Source organism: Primulina eburnea, chromosome 9 (genome assembly GCF_022965805.1).
Source record: "Primulina eburnea isolate SZY01 chromosome 9, ASM2296580v1, whole genome shotgun sequence".
NCBI classification, from domain to species: Eukaryota; Viridiplantae; Streptophyta; class Magnoliopsida; order Lamiales; family Gesneriaceae; genus Primulina; species Primulina eburnea.
The window spans coordinates 6226497-6252445 of record NC_133109.1 but is presented as its reverse complement, the minus strand read 5'-3'; the positions used below and the strand labels follow the sequence as shown (position 1 = coordinate 6252445).

Sequence of the window (25949 nt, the reverse complement as noted above, 5' to 3'; positions counted from 1 at the left end):
ATGATCTACAAAACCTTATAGAGTCTTTTGCAAACCTCAGGATGATAGATCTAAAGATGAATACGATTGGGAGTGAAAATTATATTATTAATATAAAACCTTTACAAGAACCATTAAGGGAAATTATAGGATCCTATGATACAACAATGAGAGGATCATAAATATATTTTCAAACTGGTGGAGAATGTACCTAGCGGAAACATAGTCAAAGAATAATCAAATCCCCTTGTACCAATCACACTATAGAAAGAATGTTTACTCACCAATGCTTAACCTTGATGTACTGAACTTTAAAAACAAAGATCTCATAGATGATTGGACATTGTCTATGAGAGTCGCAACAAGAAAACTTGATCTTAACAAAGAAGGGTCGTTAAAATCTTAGAAATGAGTATGAAGGAATCAATCAAAATCGCATGGTACATGACTTCGGCGGAAACCAAAGAGTCGGTCTTATCTGGTTTTTCTCTTAGCGAGATATCAGGAAGAATGACTATTCAATTTAAATCACAATTTAGAAAGGTGGACTATTTTAACGGTCGAGACACATAAAATTAAAAAAAACCTCAAACTCTGCATAGTCTTGAATTACTTGATCTGTTTAGTTGATTAATATATTATGTTATTCACTAAATATTGATGAAATTCGGAGGTGGAAAAAAATATAGCAATACAATTTTTATTCGCTAAAATATCAAGTCCCTAATCCAGATACTCGGACTAGACGAGCCTATTTACTTAAAAGAATTACAAACGATTAAGAGGTATTAATAATTGTACTCTTTTATGTTATAAGGAAAATGACCATCCAACAATATTTAGAAGTAAGTCACCAAAAAAGGAACTTTAGATCTCATCTATATGCCAGAAGCGAAAGAAGTAGAGGAAGCACTTGGAAAACAAGAATAATATGGTCTAGACAGAAAACCAGATCTTATAAATTTGGACAAAGAAATGGACTATCAAGTAGTAGGCTGTTATCCCAAGCATCGAACTCATCTCAAAGCGCATGGCAGACACCAACGAAAAAACTTTAAGTAGAGTTCACACTAAACCTAATGAAAGTTCTAAAGATTGTAATTTCTGGACATGTGGAGGAATATGTCATATTTCGACCAACTATCCAGAAAATGATAAAAGAGAATAAGACGTTTCAAAGCAACTCAAGATATTGAAGAATCGTTCTATTACCAAGATGTAGTTCAAGTATGCCATTTTGAGAATATTCCCTCATACGAGAGTAAATATGAAGAGGATAAAGTCTTGAGTCAAGAACATTCCGAGGGAGAGTCAGAATCAGAATACGACTGAAAACGAAGTGTTTCGTAATGAAACACATGAACAATTGTCTGCATTTTTTAGCTAGACAAATATATCTCGCAACATAGTCCAACATATCATGAAAGAAAGCACTATGTTACATATATATCAAGGATTATCTGCATAACAGGTAGAAAAGCTCTTAGGAAATCTTGGCATAAAAAAAAAAAGATAATCATCTAACCTATAATGTTTCAAGAAGTTAAATGGCAATCCAATGGAACTTAGAGGAAACCAGACGGAGATGTAGTTAATTCTTTTTGGAAAAAAAAATTACAAAAACTCGAAACATAAGTAGCAAGAACTATGTCCTGAATTCATATTAAAGTGTTCCAGATCATGATAAAAAATAATTTTAAAGAGGAAATATATTTACCTAATGATATTGCTATATGTGATAAACAATTGGGTAATCTTCAAAATTCTATAGTGGGTTTCAGGGAACTCCAAAAACATTCTGAAAAGATGCTCAAGCAATTTATTCCGGAAAAAAATTGAGTTTTCTTTAATACATGAAACAAATATTTAGATACAAGACAAATCGATTCTACAAAGATATCAAAGTCTTAAACCTGAACCAAAGAAATTATCTTTTCAAGGATATAGGACCACGAGTTATAGGTGGGGAAAAACACATGTACAAGAAGCTCAATCGGTACCAAAACACTTCTCAACAATAAGAAAGCTTAGATATCTGGAAAGATGGAGGAAAGTCGAAAGAGTATTTTATATTACAAGACAAAGAGATCAATTCCCTGTGATAGCATATACTATTGGGAACAACTATTGATAGGAACCTACTATGAAATGATAAATATCAGAGATTTGGAGGTTCATATTAAATTAATTAAAGAAAAAGAACCAGATCAATTGGTTATTAGATTGAAGTTTCTCGAGGAACACAAACTTTGGAAGCGTCTAATATTTGCATGCTTATATTTATTCAAGAGCTTAAATATGTACAACGAAAAAAATTAGTTTTTTTAAAAAAGAATTGAATGAAGAATGACCTCAAATAGTTAGTCGAGATTTCTCAAAGCGGATCTTAATATCATGCAAAGGGATTAAGAAAGAAGAAATCTTACTTGGAGGTGCAAAAAAAACACCTTTGTAAAAACTTAAAACACCACCGATTTATTTTTATGATACATGAGCAAACGCATTGTTAGGAAAAAATTTCCTGCAAATTTTTAAATCGTATACACCAAATTTTTAAATCACAAGAAAAGGAGACTAGAAGATTAATGTTAATAGCACCATGTGATCAGATGGTCATAATCCAGAGACTAGGAGAGACATTTCACAAAAAAATATCAATCCAGTTTCGCAGCAAGAATGGTGATGAAAGAAAATTCTACACTAAAAAATGAATGATTCTAGATGGTTCTAAGAAACAAAGTTCCAAGTAAGAGCAGGAAAAAACATCCAATCAGATGAAATAAGATTCCTCAATGTAGATTTAGATCAGAAGAATGTAGAGTTTGAATTAAAAGTCTCCCTAGAAGATGTCAAAAAGAAGATCGGAGAAAACTACATTGAAGATCCCTTGGCATGGTGAAAAATAACCAACTTTGAGTCACCCTTAATTTATTAAAATTAAGGAATTGAAGGAAAGAAATATGAGTTCATCAAATGTTTGTAACGTCTGAAAAACCAAACCCACGTAAACCACATGCATGCAAAATTATTTCAATTGCTTAATTGTTTTATTTAATTGATTTTAAATACTTACATGATATTTATTAAATGATTAAAGATATGATTGCATTATTAAATGATTATATGACATAATTTCATTAAATTGAAGGATTTTACCTTAATATTCGATAATAGGCAATGGAAAGGACACTGGGGACGACTAAGACAAGAACATTTATTTTTCATTAAATAATTGCAAGGCTTCCATATATGATTAAAAATGGTTTAATTTTTCTAAATATGTTAGAGTTCGAATTATTTTACGAGTCAAGCTCGATTTTTCCTGGGAAGCTGGTTTTGGGTAAACAAGGAGTTTTAGAAGATAAAAAATATTACTTTTGGGAAAATGATTTTATAAATTTCTATTATTTAATTGAATAAGTGTAATTCGGCACAATTTTTAAAGCAGACCCAATTGCTCTTAAGCTTGCAAGCCCAAAACCAAAGCTCATTATCATGTTGATTAAATTATAAATAAGTTACCTAGGACTTTTAAACACCACAACTCACTTGCAATCAGCCAAAAATTCACTCTCAACACACACCACAATTTTTGAAAAAATAGGAAGGAAGGAAAGGCTAAGATTCTTCGTCGTACCCTCGCCAACGATTGATTATTCGAGTGTTTTAAACGCAAAGTCGCGTGTTTTCTAAACCCTTTTAAAATATCATTCAAATCATAATATGCATGATTTAATTGTTTATGTATGTAAAATACGTTTGTACGATTGATTCATCGTGTTGTCAAATATTTTAAAAAGTTTCAACGTTTTTACATATATGTGATCATGGTATGATTCCCAACGACTACGCTGCCAAAAACATAAAATTTGGATAAAACGTGATTAATTTAAAGTTAAATCAAGGCTAGAATAATTGCACATCAAGGGTTAGGAGTCATAGGGGTTTTCTAGGACAATTTTCATGCATGGCCTGGTTTATGGGTGTGGCTACTGTGCAGGGGCTCGTCCAGGCTGTGTCGGGGTCAGGGTAAATCAAGGCTGGAATAATCTCACATAAAGGGTTAGGAGTCCTAGGGGTTTTCTAGGACAATTTGCATGCATGGCCTGGTTTAGGGGTGCGGCTACTGTGCAAGGGCTTTTGGGGCTCGTCCAGGGCTTGGTCAGGGTCAGGGTGGTCTTGGTTTAGGGTTGGGTTGGGTCCTAGGGTGGCTAGGGGTCAAGGGAGTGGCTAGGGAAGAGTCTTAGTGAACTAGGACTCTCCCCCAAGCTCGGTTTTGACACCAGCAGCCAAGGAGGCTTGCGGATGGCCTAGGTGCGATCCAGGGTGGTCTGTCAGGGTCCAAGGGAGATGTTAAAGGGCTGGGCCAGGGGATCGTGCAGTTGGGTTCGCTACTGGCTCGGCTGGAACGTGAGGAAGCAGCTAGTGTGTGTAGCTTGTTATTGCTTCAAGTGGTTCGCTGCAGGGGTCTGGGCTGGGCTTGGTTGCTCTGGGCGTGGTCCAGGGTCGGTTAGAGTCAAGTGGGCTTGGTGGTGGCTGGAATGGAAGTGTTATAGGCTAACTAGGAGTCCTAGTGAAACTAGGATACACACATATACACATGCATGCAATTGGGTTGAGGGGCAGAAGGGTTCGAGCGAGTTAGGTTCTGGTTCCTTGGGTCAAGGATGGTCAGGACGGTTCCTAAGTGGGTTGGCTCGGGTTTGTCTTGAGGTGGCTTGACCATGGCTCGAGCAAATTAGGAGATGACTCGGTGTGTTCAAGTGAGGGTCAAAATCGAGATTTAATGAACTAAAATTTGAACCATGTGTCCACGGGTGTGGTTCATTGCTCACAATGGTAGATTAGGTAATAAAAAGGTTATGTTTAAAATTTGGGATCAAAATAATGAGTTTTTAATTTATCCGGAATTTAATCGTCTCTCGAATAGTTAATTAAAGAATTAATTGAAAAGCCTCGAATTAAACCGAATAAAATTATGAAAAATTATATTTAACCTTAAATAATTATTTGGAATAAACTCATGTCATTAAAAGCAAGAAAAAGATAAATCGATAATTTTTACATCTAGGGACAAAACGGTAATTTTACACTTGAAAAATATGTAAAATCTTGGCTGCGTCCCAAAGAATCATAACGCATGTTAAATTATAATTATGATTTAAAATGATGGTTTTAATGAAAAATTGATATTTTATGGTTTATAGTAAAGTTGTGCAATTTATACTGTTTCAAATGTTATTTTTGGAAAGTTATGATATTTTATGCTTTTAAAATAAAATGAAAAATGTTTCGAGAGATGTGAATTGACTGTGACAAATGATATATATTTTGTGGGAATTTTGTGAGGGAAAAAGGCCCTAGAGAGAGCCCATTTACGGGAGAAGGCTCCAGATGGAGCCCATTTATAAGAAAAAACCCCAGAAGAAGCACGTCTATAGGAGAAGGCCCTCGAGGGAGCCCTAATGATCGTATTCTATGGTGGAGCCTAGTGCCCACCACCATGGACCATGTGGAGCTGAAGAATGATCAGTCGACCAAAGGATAAAAGCTAGTCACTTTCAATGATCAAACTTCACCCAAAATGATATATAATTGAAAGATTTACGATGAAAACGATTTTACGATATATGATCTATGCTTAAAAATATTTTAAAATGATTTATTTATGCTTAAATGATTTTTAAATGGTTTATTTATGTTCAAAAGATTATTTTAAATAAAAATATGATTTTTATGCATGTGATTGTATATGTATCATGTTTAGAACGTGCTGAGTCATTAGACTCACTAGGTTTGTATGATGTAGGATTTGATGATTTTATGGGAGGCGCTTAGTAGATCGAGTTCAGCAGTACACTCCCGAGGGATCTTTATGTTTCCACACTAGATTGTTATATATAAGATTTAAAAGATTTATGTTAATGATTTTATTAGAGATATTTATATGCTTTAAATTTTATGTGGATTGATATTTTTTAAAGGTCGACGTAGGATTTTTGGTTAATCGATTATTCAGGGATATTATGATACACTTGAGATTTAAATGTTAAATTATCATGATTTATAAAAATGTTAAATTATTTTATGATTTTAAAAAAAAATCGTGGTCGTTTTAGTAGTCTATCTTGATGAACATAATTGATCAAAAATATATATAGATTATTATTAAAGAACATTTGGATCTTGGTTTGATTAAAATATGAATATCAACATAAAATAGTCATGATTTTCTGGTAAGAAACCATGATGAAATCAAAAGGAGTAAACTCATGTTAGTAATTAATTATCAAGATAGTAATAAAATTCTGGAATTTTATTGGTATTTTATACCTAATAAAGATTATATAATTAGTTATATATGCAAAAGCAAAAATATTATCAAAATTTGATTGTAAGTTCGGATTTCATCAGATTCGGATGAAGAAAGAAAACAAGAAATTCACATTTTTCTCTACACCACAAGGTCATTAATTATATTTGAGAAGCATTACCCATGTGATTGGCTGATACACTCCAGATATTTTAAAAAAATTGGATAATTTATGTGGGGACCCGGACGCTAATCATCTTCTTAATCATCTTTGGGATTTAATTGTCAATTAAGATAAAACAGGGTCTAAAAATTTTTCTCTTTTAAAATACAAGTGCGGAAGGTAATGAAATCAATCTATTATACAAACTAGTATAATAATACAAATCTTGTATAATATGATCTAGTTCAACTAGGTTCAACTACTACAATCATGTAATAAAACCTATCTACATCCAAGTCCGTGATCACCACTCTAATCTTGATCTCTCCTCATCTATAGGACCCTGATCCTGCCCCACCTGTTGTCATGCACACATACAAAACAAGACAACAGCCGGATAACTCCGGTGAGATATAAATATCCCAGTATAAACAATGTATACATGCAGTTAACCGAATTAACATAAAAGCATGTATTATATCTTATCACATGTAGCATAATCAAACAACATGTATCAATACTAGTCTGTAAATAAAACATGCATCGTAATCTACGAAACATAATTAATACGGATCTGTAAATCAAATCTAGTCTCAATATCTAAGACTCGACTCATCTCTCATTCTAATCTAGGGATCCCGATCTAAGTTAGACTTTTGGTATGCTGTATCGAGTGTCTACAAAGATGTCGATCTACATCCAAGCTCATCGATACACCGTAAGTCTAGAGTCTTATCGGTTCTGAAAAAGACTCGGCGGTTCTGCCCTAGCTAGGCTGTTCTGCCCTAGACTCAAATTCTGGCTCTGCTATCATTCAATAGACTTAAAACATATCAATCTGATATTCTGCAAATATCAATGCAATAAAATAAAGTATGTGATTTTGGGAAACTCAAGTTAAACCTAACTCGAGTTGTGCAATCCTGAATCAACATTTATTTATACATTTGTCTTCCCGGTCTGACGAAGACGAAGTCTTGTATTCTGATCTGTCCATATCCAAGTCTGATAATGACAATCATATAAATACAATATCAGTATATAGCTCAATTCAAAACCTGTTCTGATCAATACTCAATCAGTATATAATCTGATCCATATCTGAACAAGGTACAATCTAATTCATATCAACGATATTACGATACAATCGAAATCATCAGATCCATATCTGAACAAGGTACAATCTAATTCATATCAACGATATTACGATACAATCGAAATCATTATCAAATCTGATCAGATGTCAGTCTGCTGATGTTTCGACGGCATAATACAATCTGAATAACCCCGTCAATCTGAACATCACAAATATAATACCAGAATTCATAATCAATACTGGTACAACTCATAATCTCAACGATAACACGAATCTGATATCGAATCTCAACTAAATCTACTCTGAAATTCATAACAATTGTATAACCAGTCTATTCTTTAATCTGACTTCAATTATACAATGTCTACTGTAGCAGAAACATCATATCTGATTCATATTCAATTTTGACAATATCATAATTTCAAATCATGTCTAAACGTAACAAGACTTACGTCCAGATGAAGCCTGCGTCGATAGGAACACAGTACTGAAGTCAGACTCTAATTCGGACGGACGGATTTCTCACAAAAGGCGTAAGGATATTTCACTCTTTCCCAGAACCTTTTATCGATCCTTTATCCTCGTTTCTGAAGAAATCTCGAAGCATACATATATATATATATATACACACACACATATATGATGCATGCAAGAAGGCAAGTGTCTCATCTCACCTATTCCACGTCTCGCGCTCGGGCGGTAAGAAAGTACCGCTCGAGCGCGGCACTTTCTGTCCGGATGCTTAGCTTATTATCCATTGGCGCTCGGGCGGTAACTTTCTACCGCTCGGACGCCACAAGTTCTGTCCGAATGATGTTCCTATTGAACACTGGCGCTCGGGCGGTCATATTCTACTGCTCGGGCGCCAGATGTTCTGTCCAACATCTTCACTTAAAATGTACCGACGCCCGGCTTCCTTGCTTTAGCTCCTGAAATCTCAATTCTGTCAATTAAACAACGTCTGATTACAGGAATTAATTCTCGGGCATTACAATTTATTTAAACGTTATTAAAATTTTATGTTTGTCTAATAGATGATGTAGGACCGAGCGCTTGCAGCTTTACCAAAAGCTATAGCTAGTGGTAATGGTGCAACTCAAATCTTTTAAACCGCACAGCAACTCAAGCACCATGGTTCAATCGTTCTACCAAGTAAGGACAATTATTGCACCTAGGGATGTAAATGAACCAAACTGTTTGTGAAATATTCGAAGCTCGATTCGATAAAAGCTCGTTTGAGCTCGTTTAATGAGGCTCGTTAAGGTAAACGAACCAAGCTCAAGCTCTACGATATTCGGCTTGTTAGCTCGTGAACATGTTCGTTAGTAAATTTATAAATAATAACTTAGATGAAAAATAAAAATTTTGATATTTAATTTATTGATTTAACACATTAATTATGAAATATATAGAAAAATCTATTAAATTTATTTATTATAATAAATTGACAAATTTTAACAAGAATATTATATTTTTTTCTAAATGTATAATTTATTTTTTTAATGAATTTAATGAATATTTAAATATAAAATTCATATTTATTAAGCTCGTTTAGGTTCGATAAAAGCTTGAATAAGTTCGTGAGCCATGAATATATTCGTTAAATAAAGCTCGAGCTCGGCTCGATTATAAACAAGCCAAGCTCAAACATTCAAGAGTTCGGCTCGGCTCGGCTCGACTCGATTACATCTCTAATTGCACCCAACAATCTCCCTCCCAATAATTGTACTTTTTGCAATCAATGGGAATCGAACCCTTGACATTGGCTCCGATACCAATTGTAGGACCGAGCGCTTGTCGCTTTACCAAAAGCTATAGCTAGTAGTAATGGTGCAACTGAAATCTTCTAAACCGCACAGTAGCTCAAGTATCAGGGTTCGATCGCTCTACCAAGTAAGGACAATTATTGCACCCAACAGATGATATTTTAGTAGCATCAAAAAATATAGATGAACATATTATACTTAAATATTTTCTCTAAAGTATGTAAAAAATGAATAATTTTATATGAAATTAAAGCATTAATAACTACCAAAAAATTGAATTTCTTGGAGTAGAAATCGATGAGTCGGAAATAAATCTACAAAAACACATGGTGAAAAAGATGTAGAATTTCCAGATAAACTAAAAGAAAAAAAAAACAACTTCAAATTTTCTTATGAGTTGTTAACTTTGCTGAAATGTTTATTAAAAACCAAACAAAATACAGGAAAATGCTTAGTCCATTATTAAATAAAGATGGAAGATTCATATGGACAAAATAACATACTAAGGGACATAGCTAACTAAAAAGATATGCAAATATATTCCAATAATGGTTAATCCTCAAGATGAAGATGATATGGTATTAGATATAAATGCCGGTGAACATTGGTGACAGTGGTTTTGACAAAGCTCACATTAGTTGAAAAAAAACTATGTAGGTATTGCACTGATCTATTTTCAGATGCAGAAGCGTACAATGACATGTCAAGGAAAATGAATTTTATCCAGTAAAAAATAATTTCGAAAAATATCCATTATTTTTACTTGTAAATAAATTTACACTAAAAGTTGATAATCTACAAGTAAAAACTTTATCAAAAAATAAAATTGAATCTAAAGCCGAGAAGACTAGATTATTAAGATGACATGATATTCTCTATGTCAAAATTATATTTTTGATATTGGTATTATTAAATTTCATGAAAATATTATTTAAATATTTTAACAAGAGATCTACAAATCTGATATCGATGTCATCATGAAAATACAGAGGCATTTAAGGGATCACCTTGAAATGCTACAAAACGAGTTCAACAAGCTTGCCCTAAAAGCATACGTTGCAGGTAGGCTAAAACAAGTTGATAATAGCATTATCTCTGACCAAATTTTACATGTTATTTACAGGCTTATACTCAGTTATGATCTGTATTGCAAAAGTTTATCCTCCATGATATTGAGTGGCTTCTCAAAAGGACAATTTTCGAGTACAATACTCTACACCTGGAGTAAGGGATTCAAGTAACTCCTGCCATAAGTGATAATCCAGGATCATCTTTAGATGAGTCTGCCCAAGTAAAAAATTGAAGCTCTGGATCTTTATCTCAAGCTTTCAAGTCAACCCTTCATTTCGGAGATTGAAAAGAGAGAAATCAGCCTTAGATCTCAAACCGAAAATGGAAAATCTAAAGTTGGTACAAACGAGCTTATAGTTTTTTCATTTCAGGTAACATATCTGAGAGGAATTTAAAGCAAGAGTATGTATCAACTCAACCACAATCTAGGTTGATATAGTAGAAAAGTATTCTAGGATATAAATGAAACCCAATTCTTTTCCTAAAGAGGTCGAGACATGGTACAAATTTGGGGCTCTTGTCACGTTTTATACTATGTAATCCAACTTCCTAGAAATTTCAGTACTACCTAAGTGAAATCGGGAAGTTGTTCATGAAATATGAGCAAACGATTATTATTTTAACAGGGGAGATATTTTGGAGTCTTTTTTGTTCGTGCATCACCAGAACCACTAGGAAAGGTCTCACACGAGGCATTTCATTTCATCAAGGTAAGAAGACCAGACATGAACATTCATATTTTCAACAAGGATTCTCCAGAAATTAAAATATCTCTTATTTCATCACTCCCCGAAGAGACATATCCATTAGAAGAGCATGATGATCAAGGTTATGTCTTAGAGATAGACAACGTCAATTTTTCATTTAATTATGTTAATAGATCTTTTATGTTAAATATTATGACTGAAAAAACTAAAAGTTTTGCAAAAAACATAATTGACAAATCTTTTGTGGAACAACAAGCTGTAGGAGAAGTAAAGAAATTAACAAGAAAATTTTGCAATATAGCTCATGTGGGAAGATGGTCAGAATGAATATGTCGAGAATGCGGAATGAAAAAAAAATTAATTTCAAAAATAATTTTAAAAAAAAAATTGCAAAACTAATTTAATCCGCGTAGATATATTGTTATTTTATTAATATTATTTATTATTATATTATTATTTAATATTATTTATTATTATTTTGTGATGTTACGTGAGTTTATTATTATTATTATTATTATTATTATTATTATTATTATTATTATTTATTATTTTAAATAATTAATTTAATAAAAATATATTATTATTATTATTATTATTATTATTATTATTATTTATTTTAATTTTTAATTATTAATTTAATTTGAATTAAAAATATAAAATATAAATATTTATAATATATGTTAATTATTAAAATTTTGTATTATTTGGTTGGGTGATTAAAAAATTAGAGATATGAGGGGATTGAAAGAAAACGTACATGAAAGCAATATTTTTAAAATTTGAGAGGATTGAAAAATAATTTATTGTTTCATTTTAAATTGTTGTTCCATTTTAAAAATATGAGATTATTAAAAATATGAGAGAATTGCAAAAAAAATTATTTTTAAATTATTATTTCAAGAAAACGTACGTAAAATCAATTGGTCAAAAGGATATTTTAGGAAGACCCATTTCGAATTCTCTCAAAATTATATAAACACATATTTCATAAAAAAAAAGTAATTGTAAAACATATAATTATATATAATCGGTTTATTATTATTAATAGATTTATTAAATAAATCAATCTATAAAAATAAGAAGGCCAAAAGTGAAGGAAGCAAGCAAGCATTAATAATTACTTGTATAATATATTAATATTGTATTTTTATGTTGTGATTAATATTTTATTTTAATGTTTTGATTGAAATTCAATTAATAATAAGAGCTTAAATAGAAAATAAACAATGTACATTTACAAATAAAATGAAAATTGTAATTCAATGTAAGTTTTATCGATAATATATGCTAAATTTAAACAGCTTATTGGTGTATTGATGAAAGACAACTATTTTTATTCTCCTTAATTTTCTCCTTTCAATCCTCTCATAACTCTAATTTTTCAATCACCAAACCAAATAATACAAAATATTTAATAATTAACATATATTATAAATATTTATATATATTTTTTTCATTCGAATTAAATTAATTAATAATAATATATTTATAAATATACTTTCACGCCGTTTGAGTTTCAATGTTGCGATTGAAATTAAATTAATAATAATAACTTAAATAGAAAATAAACAATGTAAATTTAATAATAGGATGAAAATATTATAATACAATGTAAGTTTCATCGATACTATATGCTAAAATTAAACCTCTTATTGGTGTATTGGTGAAAGACTATTATTTTTATTATCCTTAATTTTCTCCCTTCAATCCACTCATATCTTTTTAATTTTCTCATTTCAATCTTCTCATATCTCTAATTTTCAATCACTCAACCAAATAATACAAAATATTTAATAATTAACATATATTATAAATATTTATATTTTATATTTTTTATTCGAATTAAATTAATAATTAAAAATAATAATAATAATAATAATAATATATTCAAATTAAATTAATTATTTAAAATATTAATAATAATAAAGTTACGTACGATCAGAAAATAATAATAAATAATATTAAATAATAATAAATAATAAAATAATATTAAATAATTATAATAAAATAATAATAAATAATAAAATAATATTAAAGAATTATAATAAAATCATAACTCTAATTTTTCAATCACCAAACCAAATAATACAAAATATTTAATAATTAACATATATTATAAATATTTATATATATTTTTTTCATTCGAATTAAATTAATTAATAATAATATATTTATAAATATACTTTCACGCCGTTTGAGTTTCAATGTTGCGATTGAAATTAAATTAATAATAATAACTTAAATAGAAAATAAACAATGTAAATTTAATAATAGGATGAAAATATTATAATACAATGTAAGTTTCATCGATACTATATGCTAAAATTAAACCTCTTATTGGTGTATTGGTGAAAGACTATTATTTTTATTATCCTTAATTTTCTCCCTTCAATCCACTCATATCTTTTTAATTTTCTCATTTCAATCTTCTCATATCTCTAATTTTCAATCACTCAACCAAATAATACAAAATATTTAATAATTAACATATATTATAAATATTTATATTTTATATTTTTTATTCGAATTAAATTAATAATTAAAAATAATAATAATAATAATAATAATATATTCAAATTAATTAATTATTTAAAATATTAATAATAATAAAGTTACGTACGATCAGAAAATAATAATAAATAATATTAAATAATAATAAATAATAAAATAATATTAAATAATTATAATAAAATAATAATAAATAATAAAATAATATTAAAGAATTATAATAAATAATAATAATAATATATCTACGTGGACGAGCATCCGTGCTTTGTAAGCGTGGACTCTCGTCCACGTAAGCTCGTCCACGTGGAGCATCTGCGTTTTGTAAGCGCGGATTAAATTAGTTTTGCAAATGTTTTTTTTAAATTATTTTTGAAATTTAAATTTTTTTTACATTAATTATAAAAAAAAACCCCGAGAATGCTCGAACCAAAAAGAGTAGAAATTCAGGAAATATTTCGGCCAAGATCTGACTGAAAACACACAGCAAATATCAGCCCAAATGGTGAGTGTTAGGACCAATGGAATCCGGATATCTCCACACTGGTATGATATTGTCCACTTTGGGTTTTAACCCTCATGGTTTTGCTTTTGAAACCACCCAAAAGGCCTCATACCAATGGAGATATCATTCCATCTTATAAACCCATGATCTTTCTCTAGATCTTCCAATGAGGTCCACACAAGTCATGTTTTCTTCGAGAAACATACAAAAGCAAAAGTGTCCCCAACAAATGTAAAGAAAACATGTGATCCAATATATATATATATATATATATATATATATATATATATATATATATATATATATATATATATATCAAAGCAGAAGGAAGATGAATCATCATTCAATCTCTTCATTTTGTTATAGTTACGATAAGTATCTACACAAGTTTCTCTTTTATACATAAGGTTACTATGTAATAATATTTAATATGTTTGAACAAAATTATCAAGGCATTATGCCCCTCTAATATATTATTTTCAAATTGAATATATTTACTATACACCATGAGCTAAGAAACGATACAAAGTTGTGTTAAGTGTTGTTGAAGGAATCCACAGTATAGACCATTCGTTGCGACTGTGTAGTTAGGTTAAGAAGAGAGGTCTGTAAATCTTGGTATAAATGACCTGACGACATCCTGGTCAAAGAGATAAAAGATTTAATTTATTTTACGCAAGAGTGAAAAAAATTCTCATAAATGATATATATTGGAAACCTTGCATGACCCTATGCTTTTGACAGACTCGTTACGTGTGACAACATCACATACTTAGAGCTAAAAAATATAGTAAATAAGAGAAAATATAATTAAAAATGATATTTAAGTCTTTTAATAATATAAATAAGAGAAATATAATTAAAAATGATATTTAAGTCTTTTAATAATATTATGGAGTAAAAACTAAAGAAGAAGGGGATGGGAGAGTGGAGAATAAATTACTTTTATTTAGGAGCTAAACATAAAAATGAGTTTGTGCTTGAGAATTTATCTCCAATTTGTCGTTGTTATAATTCTATTAAAAAAACAAAAAATGTAGCAATTTTTATATAAAACTTAATAATATGATATGAAATGATTCATTCAGTACTTTCAAAAGTGTTTAATATGTTATTTCAAAAATACTAAATTATTATTATAAAGCAATTAATAATAAAAGGCGGATTGAAAGCACGAACATATTTAAAATAAACTTGATTGCTTGATTTTAAAATAATCAGTTGTGACAAGGATTTTCTTAATTTTATTGAATTTTAAAATTATGATAAAAATTTATCCCATCGGTACGATCTGTGTCTATAGAAGAAGATGATGATTCATATTCAATTTTTTTCTTTAAAGACGACGATGATCATAACAACATTACACATTTTTAAATCATAAATCTAGGAGTAACACTAAATATACAAATATATTACGAGACTTTATTATTATATTGTGAAATTTTTCTATTATCACTTGAATTTATCAAGTAAGTTAAATAAATAAAATTTTGTAGTAAACTTTATGTTAAAAATTATTGTACAAATTTAGTTATTCATGTAACATTACTCTAAATTTAAATAATAGTTTTACTTATTTGAACATATTCAATTAAATTTAAATAATTATACACACGTTTGACTTCGTACAAAAAGTCGTTATATATTTTTATTTATGTATATAATTATAAAAATTTAAGAAAATTATAATTGTAAATGTTTACTCAGTTTTTCAAGTTTTTAAATTTTTTTATAAAATTGTATTTTTCTAGATGTCAAAAACAAAATAATAGGAAAATGGAGTGGCGCCAAATAAGTCCAAATGAGGAAGAAACCAAGTCAAGAACAGTCATGGTGAGAGTGAAAACTCAAAATGCACACAACCAGCGAAAATAGCATTACACCAATTCATGTGTTGGAAGAGCATCAGTAAATTCCAGGCACAATCTTGTAGGGAACCTTCTCACAGTATAACTTCCAATACTTGCCATACCTGTCAAGTCCCCCCACCATTTTCAACTCAATTAATCATTTATAGGCACCACAATAACAATATTAGAAACGGAGCGACTTCTGGTGTGCTTACTTGGATCTGCATCGATCATCATCCCTTTTCGCTCGATCAAAAAGAAGAATGGTGAGGAACACCACGTAAAAGTAAGGAAGAAACTGCAAGCAAAGATTAAATTTTAGAAAGATCATTGTGGGAAGAGAGAGAGAGAGAACAAGCACCCCATTTTGTCATCACTTACGTGCCCAAAGAGAGCTGGTAAAGTCCAGAAGAAAGCCCCCAATATTTCCGGCACATAATGGAAGTGACGAGCCAAACCCCACCTGCGTAACCCAAAAAACACGCAATATCATCTAAGAATCCGATCAAATCTAGAAGTATTAGCCGATAAGTTTTTCGGGAAGTTTTACTTCCCAAGGTAATCAACAGGCCAGGAGATCCATTAATCTGAAACTAGAAATTCATTCGCAAATTTGTCTTTGCCCAGAAGGTGTATGATTATAAAGATAAAATGGGGGTGGAGAAATTATATTTGGAACTGACTTTGGATCATCACCGACCGCAAAAATAGAAAATAACTTACCATCCTGATGTCAGTAAAAGGCTGGTTTTTGTCTCACCAGCAGTAGTTGTATAAGAGGCCACAATCTGTATCGTAAATTATATCACATTATTTATTGAACGGAAAACATTTATAAAAAATTAATGAAGTTCCAGTTGAGGGGTATAAACTTCATAGAATACCCATGCAGTCACTTATACCTTGGACGGCGCTTTCCCCCAAACCAAGCATTTTCCATTTGTCCTACGGAATTCTTGCCTTTGCCTGTCACAATCATAATTTATATATATGCAAAGAATGCCTGCTACAAGGATACACAGAGCAAACTGCATAAAAGATAATTAAGGATATGTTAGAAACACAAAACATAGTCCATGTGCAGAGACAAAGTATCAGCATGTACCATATTTCATGCTTGTTCGATCATCATAAGCAAAAAATATTCGAACTAAATCAATCAAAATTCTTGATATGACAGCTACAGGAACCAAAGAAACTAATCTCCCTCAATTGGTTTTGAATGTGCTGCTCAGTTTTTCTGGCCTTCCAGGCATGGACAACATTTTTATTTTCTGATACACCTTTGTTTAATCTTGTTGTACTGTTCTATGTGAAACTACCAAATCATACCTAGATAAAACGAAATTGTGAGGAAGAGAAAGAAGCCAAAATGTTTCAGCAAAGATGAACTCTTTTGACTAGTTTCAAGGAACGTGAAGCTGAAAGCCTGAAACTGTTTAAGCATTCTGACAATTGAATGCAGTTGACGTCAAACTCTGACTTAAAAAAATTGTCGAAATAAATCTCGCACAGAAGTAAAGTACTTTTTTTACTGACCATCGTAGATTCTTTAACATGAGATGTGTTTAAGCTACCTGAAACCCCAGATCTACAGGATGGTTGACAAGGTACATGCCAGGAGATGTATACACAGATGGGACCCAGACCAAGCATCCCCAACATATGTAAAAGCCAGCTACAAATGAACAGAGAAAAATTCAACAGAAGATAACCACCATAACAAACTAGGGGAAACATGCAAGCAATAATGAGAAGGCATAGAGTTTTATGCAAAAGAGACCTCTGTCATGAGCAATATCCATTGTGTTCCAATATCCAGCTTCCCACCAAAAGAATTTTGTAACATACACCAACATTAATATGGTATTTACCAGCATGGAATCAGCCAGCCTCCCATATGTTTCGTACTGAAGGGAAAGAAAATAGCTGTGATAAGTGAATTTGAGATTTTTGTAAAATTAAAGTGAAATGAATCATAATAAGAGCCAGCAATAAATGGAAACACTCAGACAAAAAGGAAATAAAGAGTTTAATATACCTAGGAAGACTAATTATCATTATGACGTCAATTGGCTAATTATAACAGGAAAAATTTACAGGATTTTAGCTAACTTGAGCCTGAATAAACGGTGATTGAGCATTTGGACTTAGTTCATGTGAAATATTTAATAAGATAGTGAGAGAGTCTAATAAGAAAGCTATTTACGCTGTAGTATCATAGTGTATAATGATATTACCTGCTTTATGCAGTAGGTCACAGCAAGAACAGCCCAGGACATCATCCCAAATCTACAGTTTGTAAAAACTTTAATATCGAAGTTCTTTCCAATGCGAGGATACAGCTCCATTCCCTGCAAATATGTGGATCACTCATTGATGCAAATCTTTAGCAAATTAAGTTTCTAGACCACATTTAAATTAGTTAGAAGGAAACATCTCATTAAAACAGAAGCTGCTGCAGTGCTCACCCAATAGAAATCGATAACAATATTTCCTGATGACCCAGAATCACTTGAAGATGGTGCAATTTGACCCTTGAGGAGATGCAATATTATTCAGAATATTAGTTATATGTTTGAGACCAAGGACTTCAAGTTTGCGAGAGTACTGCCATGAGCACTTACTTTGACGTATAAGAAAATACAGAAGACAAAGCTTCCGAAAATGAGTGCTGAAAAAATCTCGCCCAAATGATCATACACTAATGAGGGTTCAAAAATTTTAAACCTGAGAACAGTTAGATAATTAACAAACTCAATCAACAAGCTGGGCAATCAAAATGAGGAGTGAAAATATAAATGGAGGTAAAACTTCTCAACAACTCCTTAAGCAGGTCATAATCTGAAACAACTTGCACAATTACATAAAATTTTATTAGCCTGTATAAGGGAGAACAATTAGCAACTAACATAGGCCTCACAAAATCTTGGAAAGAAAAACAATAATCAGATATAATGGAGAAAATAAATTAGCTGTCATGATTAGCATCGATCAACTACTTATGAAAAATTATTTGATAATCATGTTCTATATATGAATTAGAAAAGATAAAACAATATTACTTATGTAATGTATGATCAGATGCAAAACAAGTTCTACAACTTCATGCCAGTGATGGTTTAAGCAATTTAAAAGTTAAATCCTCCTAGTCTCTGGAGTAATCAAAACAGAAACAATATTCACAAAGAAAGTTCTTAAGAAACTAAAGTGCCGGTTGCAAACAAATACTTGAAGAAAATCTTACCACCAAAGGCCAATGTAAGTAACTAAAGTTACAGCATAAGCTAAAACGCCATTAGCCTGCAATTAGCAAATGAAGAATAATTTATTAGACAAAAACTTAAACAACAAATCAACACTTGATTATTGGCTGAATGCTTGTATCTATGCCCCAGTCAATCATTATACTGTTAGAAAGTATTTTTTTATCAATAAACAATCATCAACCTTTGAATTTAAAATCATAATCATGTGGGCTTACAACCTTGTACACGGGTCTATTTCCAGTGGGCGAGATAGGGCCCTCAACCCGTTTCCCAGGTAAGAAAAGCTGAAGAGCAGCCTCAAAAGCTGCATAGCAAGCAATGATCTTCCATGCAGTTGCAGTGGGTTTTGGCCAGATATTAACGAACCCCTGCAGGTCTTGCTCCCTGAGATTATTCCATGTTTGCACCACAGACCCATCGGCATGTACCATGGTATACCATCTGCGCGCAGATGAAATTATTCACGAATGAGTTCCATCACTTAATAGTAGCACCACATCATATATCTGGGGCTAGAAATCCTACAGAAACTAATAGGCATTACAGATAAATGGAAATGATTGGTTTAAAACAAGATTTAATCTTTTTATGGCAGGCATAAGCTTAACCATCAAATTGGCCAAATCCAGGAAATGCAGAGCCCCGAGAGATCTCAATAGCCAGAATTGATCGGCACATTCGAAACCATAAAAAAAAAACGACAATAACCAATTAATCATGAAGGTGGGCAAAAGTGTTGGAAAAAGAATAAATTGGATATCAAAGGAAAAGCAGATCTAGAAAGAGAGGTTTGAACTTACAGTAGAATGACAAAAGGAGGGCAGAGAGAAAGAAGTGATAACATGGAAGCGTATGTCACGATCGGTGAGTGCACCATATTCGACTCCGACCCCATTTTCCCCCCTTCCTTCGTCTTCCTCCCTGCTCGGTGGACTAAGTGTAGTCAAGCTTGTTAGACTGCTCAATCTCAGGAGACTGACTGTTCGAGCAAATACAACCAATATCTTTGATCATTTTCCACCAAATATATATACATACATATATATATATATATATATATATATATATATATATATATATATATATATATATATATATATCCAAAGGTTGGGGTGGGCAGCCCAGCCCAGGATAAAATAATAATAATAATAATAATAATAATAATAATAGGATGAGTATATATTTTAATTATGGATCGGGTTAAATTTTTTATATAGTTCAATCAAAATTTGGTCCAGCCCATTAGTAGGCCAAATATTTATTCTTTTGACCGAAGACAGAATCACAGAAACCATTCAGGCTTCAGCCTTCTCAATTATGTTTCATTTCTCAATTCTGTTTCTTTGTTTTCGATCGACTTAAGAGTCACTTGTGGACTGCTCATTAGATCTCCCCACACCGTCGACGGCTTTTAGAACTTTTTAGACAGTTCTGTTTTGAAACCTCGAGACAACTTTAAGTTGTTTAATGTTGATGATATTTACAATCTTGCAGAGAAATTCTATCCCAATGATTTCAATGGACAATAACTACATTATTTGATAAGTCAGTTGGAGCATTATAAGTTTGATATAATTCATCATGAAAGGTTTCAGAATATCTCTATCATTTCTGAATTATGTCCACGATATGTGGTAGTTTTGTTTTAATCCTTCTTGTTTCTACTACAACAACAGTGTTTTAACCCTTCTTGTTTCTACTGCAACAACAGAACAATTATTCTCAGGTATCAGACTTCTTAAAAATTCTTTCCAAAATAAGATGGAAGAAGAGTTCTTGACAGATTCTATGATTATCTATATTGAAATAAAGTTTATGGCAAAGATCGAGACTGATTCAATAATTGATGAATTATTTTCTATGAAAACCCGTAAAGCACAACTTCAGTAGTTTATATCTTGAATATAGAAATATTCAAAATTATATATACACATCTGTATATATATATATATATATATATATATATATATATATATATATATATATATATATGAAACGATCTGTATATATTCGTTGACATTAAATAAGTAGCAAAAACGGATTGCAAAAGGATTATGTTGTAGATACATATTAAATTTAGGAAAAATAAGCAATAAATCCTCGATAGCAAGATTAAGTGTGACCACACTCTCCTTGTTAATATTTTCTCACTTTTTACCAATCTTAGGTTATAAACTCAAAAATGGTATCATCCAAAACACAAAAATTTCTGTGAAACGGTTTCACATGTCATTTTTATGAAAAAAATATTACTTTTCATGTCAAAAATATTAATTTTTTATCGTAAAAAATCTATGAGACTGTTTAGCAAGATACATAATTCATCCCAAAAAGCTTGTTTAATTGATGACATAACATTCTAGAGTTTATAAGTCACTCTTTATTAGTTTAATATATCAATGTGAGGCATTTGTAACATTGACAACTCCTTGAGAAGCCGACGTTTGCAGCGGCCCACCTTAAAAAGCTTTCACTCGCCTTTCGATGATAGCCCTTTTCTAGGTCGCTTCCTCCACTACGTCGACTCTCAACAAGAGCACCAATGTCAGGTTATAAATCCAAGAAGGATATCATCCCAAAGGATTTGTCCATTGGATGGTGTAACTTTCTAGAATTTATAAGTCACTATTTATTAATTTAATATATCAATATGCGATATTTGTAACACTGACATTTGTTTGAGCTCCGTGATTCTGGCCAAAATACGAAAATTCCCTTTTTAAAAAACTCATTAATAGCTTTTATTGTATATTTGAATAATCAATAATAAGTAATAATATTGTGAATGAGCTATTTTCTCTCGCTCTTCATCTTAGAAGATAGAAAACATTGATTTCCGACAAAAAGCTTTCTAGTATAGATGCTATCACCGATGACGAAGCAAAGAAAATCTTCCAACGTGAAGGAAGTGGTAGACACTGCTAAGGCCATCTCCAACCCATAAATCTATTTTGGTACAGTTTTTGCACCAAAATAGTGCAGTTTCTGCACCAAATATAACATTCATCTCCAACCCATTTACTTCAAATCTTAAACTAAAAATTATATTCCTAGAATATTCTTTTTGTTTACTATTTAATTATAAATTTAACAATATAATTATAATTAATGTTAATATTAGTATTATAATTATAATATTTTTTTATTAATAGTTAAATTAATTTATTTGATTCTTATATATATTAACTCTAATATTTATAATACGAATTAATATAAATGCTTCATTATTAAAATTGACATAATTTTAATACAGATAATTTATTTTTAGAATCGGTATCAATCAATCCAAAGATCAGTTTTGGACTCGTATCGAAGAAGCTTACAACATCGGCAAACCAAACAATCTACAAATACGTAACAAAAGATCATTGCAGTGTCGCATGAGAAATATACTCCGTGAAGTTGGAAAACTAAGGGGATGCATTCGTCAAATTGAAACTCTCGCCCAAGTGGCGCATCAGAAGAGGATATTGTAAGTATTTATTATTAAACTATTTATTAAATTACAAGTTTAATTTCTTATAAGATAAAAGTTGGATATTTTCGTACAGTTAAATCGAGCAAAAGATTTGTTCATGCAAGATGCTGATTTTAGTAAAGGCTTCAAATATGATCATGTGTGGTATATTATGAAAGATATGGAGAAATTCTCGAGTGACATCAATCCAATGAGCGCACCAGCAAGAATGCACGTCACAAGTTTGGACTCGTCACAGTCAGATAGCCAGACACCAAATACTCCAATATCAGGTTCTCCTGGATTACCTCCGTTTTTAATTAATTTAAGTAGTGATGAAAATGCAGGCGGCACTTCATCCCAACGACCTCTTGGTGTTAAAAAATCTAAACTAAAGAAAAAAAGGGACGACAATGTCTTGGAATTGATATCTACAATGAAATAAGGGCATCGCGATCTTATAAATGTATTACAAAAAGGATCCACTGAAATTCAACAAAGTTATGAGATGAAACTCCTAGCATTGCAAAATGAGCAGCTCAAATTAGCAAATCAACAAAAAAAAATTGAAACTAGACAACAACAAATAGCATTAGCAACCCTTCAAGAGGAGAATAAAGTTCTGTACATGGATTTAAGCACGATAGGTGATCCTGAAATGCGTGAAATTGTTCGAAAGGAACGAGCCAAAATTTTGAAAAAAAAGAAATGAAGAACATGGACAACACGAAAATGACACATTTGGGAAATATTTTGGTGATTTTGGAGGATCGGGATCTAATTTAGGAGATTATTGACCATCTATCTTGTTTGTCATTTTTATATTTTTATTCGTATGTTATCTTTGTAATTTTCAATTATGTATTATCTTCGAATTTGTATTTGAAATTGCATTTGTATTTCAATTATCTTTTTCATTTTAGTTAATTATGAATTATATTGTTATATTAATTTTTTGTATTTGTATTAAATTACTTTAATTAAAAATCATTAAATCAAATTAGTTTTTAAATATTAATAATTAATATAAATAAATAAATATTTTAAAAATCAACAATTATATTTTTTAATTTTTTTAAGATTAAATATCTAATTATTAAAATAAATATTATACTTTTATTTTATAATATTTACAATTTTTAATATAACATTTACAATTTTTAAAACACAAAATTAAGAATAAATACACATTAAAAAATTTAAAAAAAAATTTTAAAAAAAATGACCCCTGCGCCAATTTGGCGCAGGGGTCTCTCCTTGCGCCAAATTTGGCGCAGGGAGAGAGGGGCTGCGCTATTTCACCAAAATAGCGCAGCCCCGTTGGAGCTCCAAAAGCTGCGCCAAAATGGTGTTTTACACCATTTTGGCGCAGCGTTGGAGTTGCCCTAAGGCATCGAAATTACCGAAAGTGAAGAAGAAAAAAAATCCAAAAAAAGTTTGATTTTTCCCCTGAATTATGTATTTTGTTTTATAAATCGACCTAAATGTGTTTTTTTTTTGCAATTAACTAAGAGTTTTATTGATAATGTTGATCTTTTGAGTAGTGGGAAATTAATTTTTTCACGACTCGTTCCTATTGTGGTGACATAGTTGAAGGCAATTATTGGGAAGCAACATATGAATGAGTAGGATAACGGATACTCGTGTTGGTAAATGGATAGGCATGCCAAGTCTTCCGATCAGGAGTGACAAAATAGACTATCTTTTTAAAAGATTTGAGTGTCATTCCTGTTTTTTCGTTGTTTGTACTGATTTGATTCCTTTCACTTCAAGCAACTTCTCTATCATTCTTGAGTTACATCATATAGATCAACAAGTCGACTTAGACCTTAAGATGGATTTAATATTCCGGGGCAATAATTTGGAGGGAAAGTGAGCAACACCGACTATTAAGAAAAAAACTTTTTTCACCTACAAGTACAGATGTTGAGGCTGACAATGATGATTTTTTTTTAAATGTTTATCTTGTTCATATTCAATTATATAATATTTTTCGCTGATAATTATATCACTCTTTGTTTTATCTTTCCTTGTATGGATGTTCTTAGCACATTTTTAAAGTTTTCTTGAGGAGATGCTACCTTTCATTTTTCTTTACGAAAAATTGCAGAATCAAGGAAGTATAACTTACATTGATGGTTGCACAGTTGGGTATCGGTTGAGGATTTTTTAATTAGTTATTATTTTCAATTATTTTATGTGTATATTTTGGTTAAGCTTGGTTGTATGAAGCAGTGTCGTCATTTGTTGTACTACGTAGTGTACATATCTTCACTCATTTGGTTTTGTTGGTGGAAAAGCGAGGCCCTTTGAATTCCATTGGAGATTAATCAATTTTTGATAGCAATAACTTCATACATGGTATTTTTCGTATCATCACAACTTTGAAATTAACTTTTGTCTCAAAATTTATAATTTAATTAAGAAGAAATATTTTTTAAAATTTTTCTGGAACATTTTTTTGTCTATTTCTCCCTTTTGGTGAGGAGGAAATATTGTTGGATAGGAAGGTAAATCGAGTACAGTATTATGTTTTATTTTTTTAAAATAAAAATTATACACTTCATTAATAGTATAATGTTGTAGTTTGTGCGACGAATTTTGAAGCATGGAGAAGTTAGTTCTGAGGCTTGTAAACTGGAGAAAATTGTGAAAGAACAAATGGAGTTTTCAGAACTGAGGCATGGAAGTGAGAGATCTGTACCTAAGAGAAAGCTTTTGTTGAGAAAAAAATAACATCTTTTTGAAGACAAAAGTTGCATGAGACATTAAGGGAAATGGTGTTTTCAGAACGCCGACGAGAAACCGAATGAGAGGACTTTAATTTACGACGTGATTAAGCTGTTTATTTTCATGATTTTGTTGATGTGTTGGTGAATATTCATGTTGATAATTCTGTTGAAATATAAGGAGAAGACGTAGGTGGTGAAGAATTAGATAAGAGAAAAGGTAGCTGTTGATGAATTTGTGAAGGAGAAATATTTAAATTTTGACGACTAGTCGAATATAAAAATTGTAGGTGTTGATGAATCGAAGAATTATAAATCTGCAGATATGGGCAAGGAAAACTGTGAAGCTATTGGAGATAATTCTAAGAATGAATCATGTGATGATTTTGGCAAACTTAGTGAACTTAATTTGGTGGTGAAAAATATGGAAGACGAAGTGGCAAAAGAAAACAATTTTTCACATGTGATTAAAAGAATACATTGTTCATCATTCAATGAGATCAAATGATGTCATATCATTCATTGCTCAATGTCTA

General features: G+C 31.0%; 1 protein-coding gene across 1 annotated transcript; it reads right to left on the bottom strand.

Annotated features, from left to right (window-relative positions):
* Positions 1–15890: 15890 nt before the first annotated feature.
* LOC140841228 (7-dehydrocholesterol reductase) lies at positions 15891–20247 on the bottom strand. Its single transcript, XM_073208499.1, has 13 exons — positions 20028–20247; positions 19446–19668; positions 19206–19261; positions 18586–18688; positions 18430–18495; positions 18199–18312; positions 17742–17868; positions 17536–17636; positions 16861–16986; positions 16682–16746; positions 16340–16421; positions 16174–16256; positions 15891–16080 (listed from the first exon to the last, which is right to left on the bottom strand). The coding sequence occupies exons 1-13, from the start codon at positions 20120–20122 to the stop codon at positions 16014–16016; spliced, it is 1308 nt and encodes a 435-aa protein (XP_073064600.1). The 5' UTR covers positions 20123–20247; the 3' UTR covers positions 15891–16013.
* Between the last annotated feature and the right edge of the window lie 5702 nt (positions 20248–25949).

Coding starts and splice junctions, on each gene's coding strand:
- LOC140841228 (XM_073208499.1), bottom strand. CDS start 20,122: ATGGGGTCGGAGTCGAATATGGTGCACTCACCGATCGTGACATACGCT. Junction 16,422..16,681: donor CTTTTACTGACATCAGGATG/GTAAGTTATTTT, acceptor TGGGTTACGCAG/GTGGGGTTTGGCTCGTCACT. Junction 16,257..16,339: donor TACCAGCTCTCTTTGGGCAC/GTAAGTGATGAC, acceptor CTTTGCTTGCAG/TTTCTTCCTTACTTTTACGT.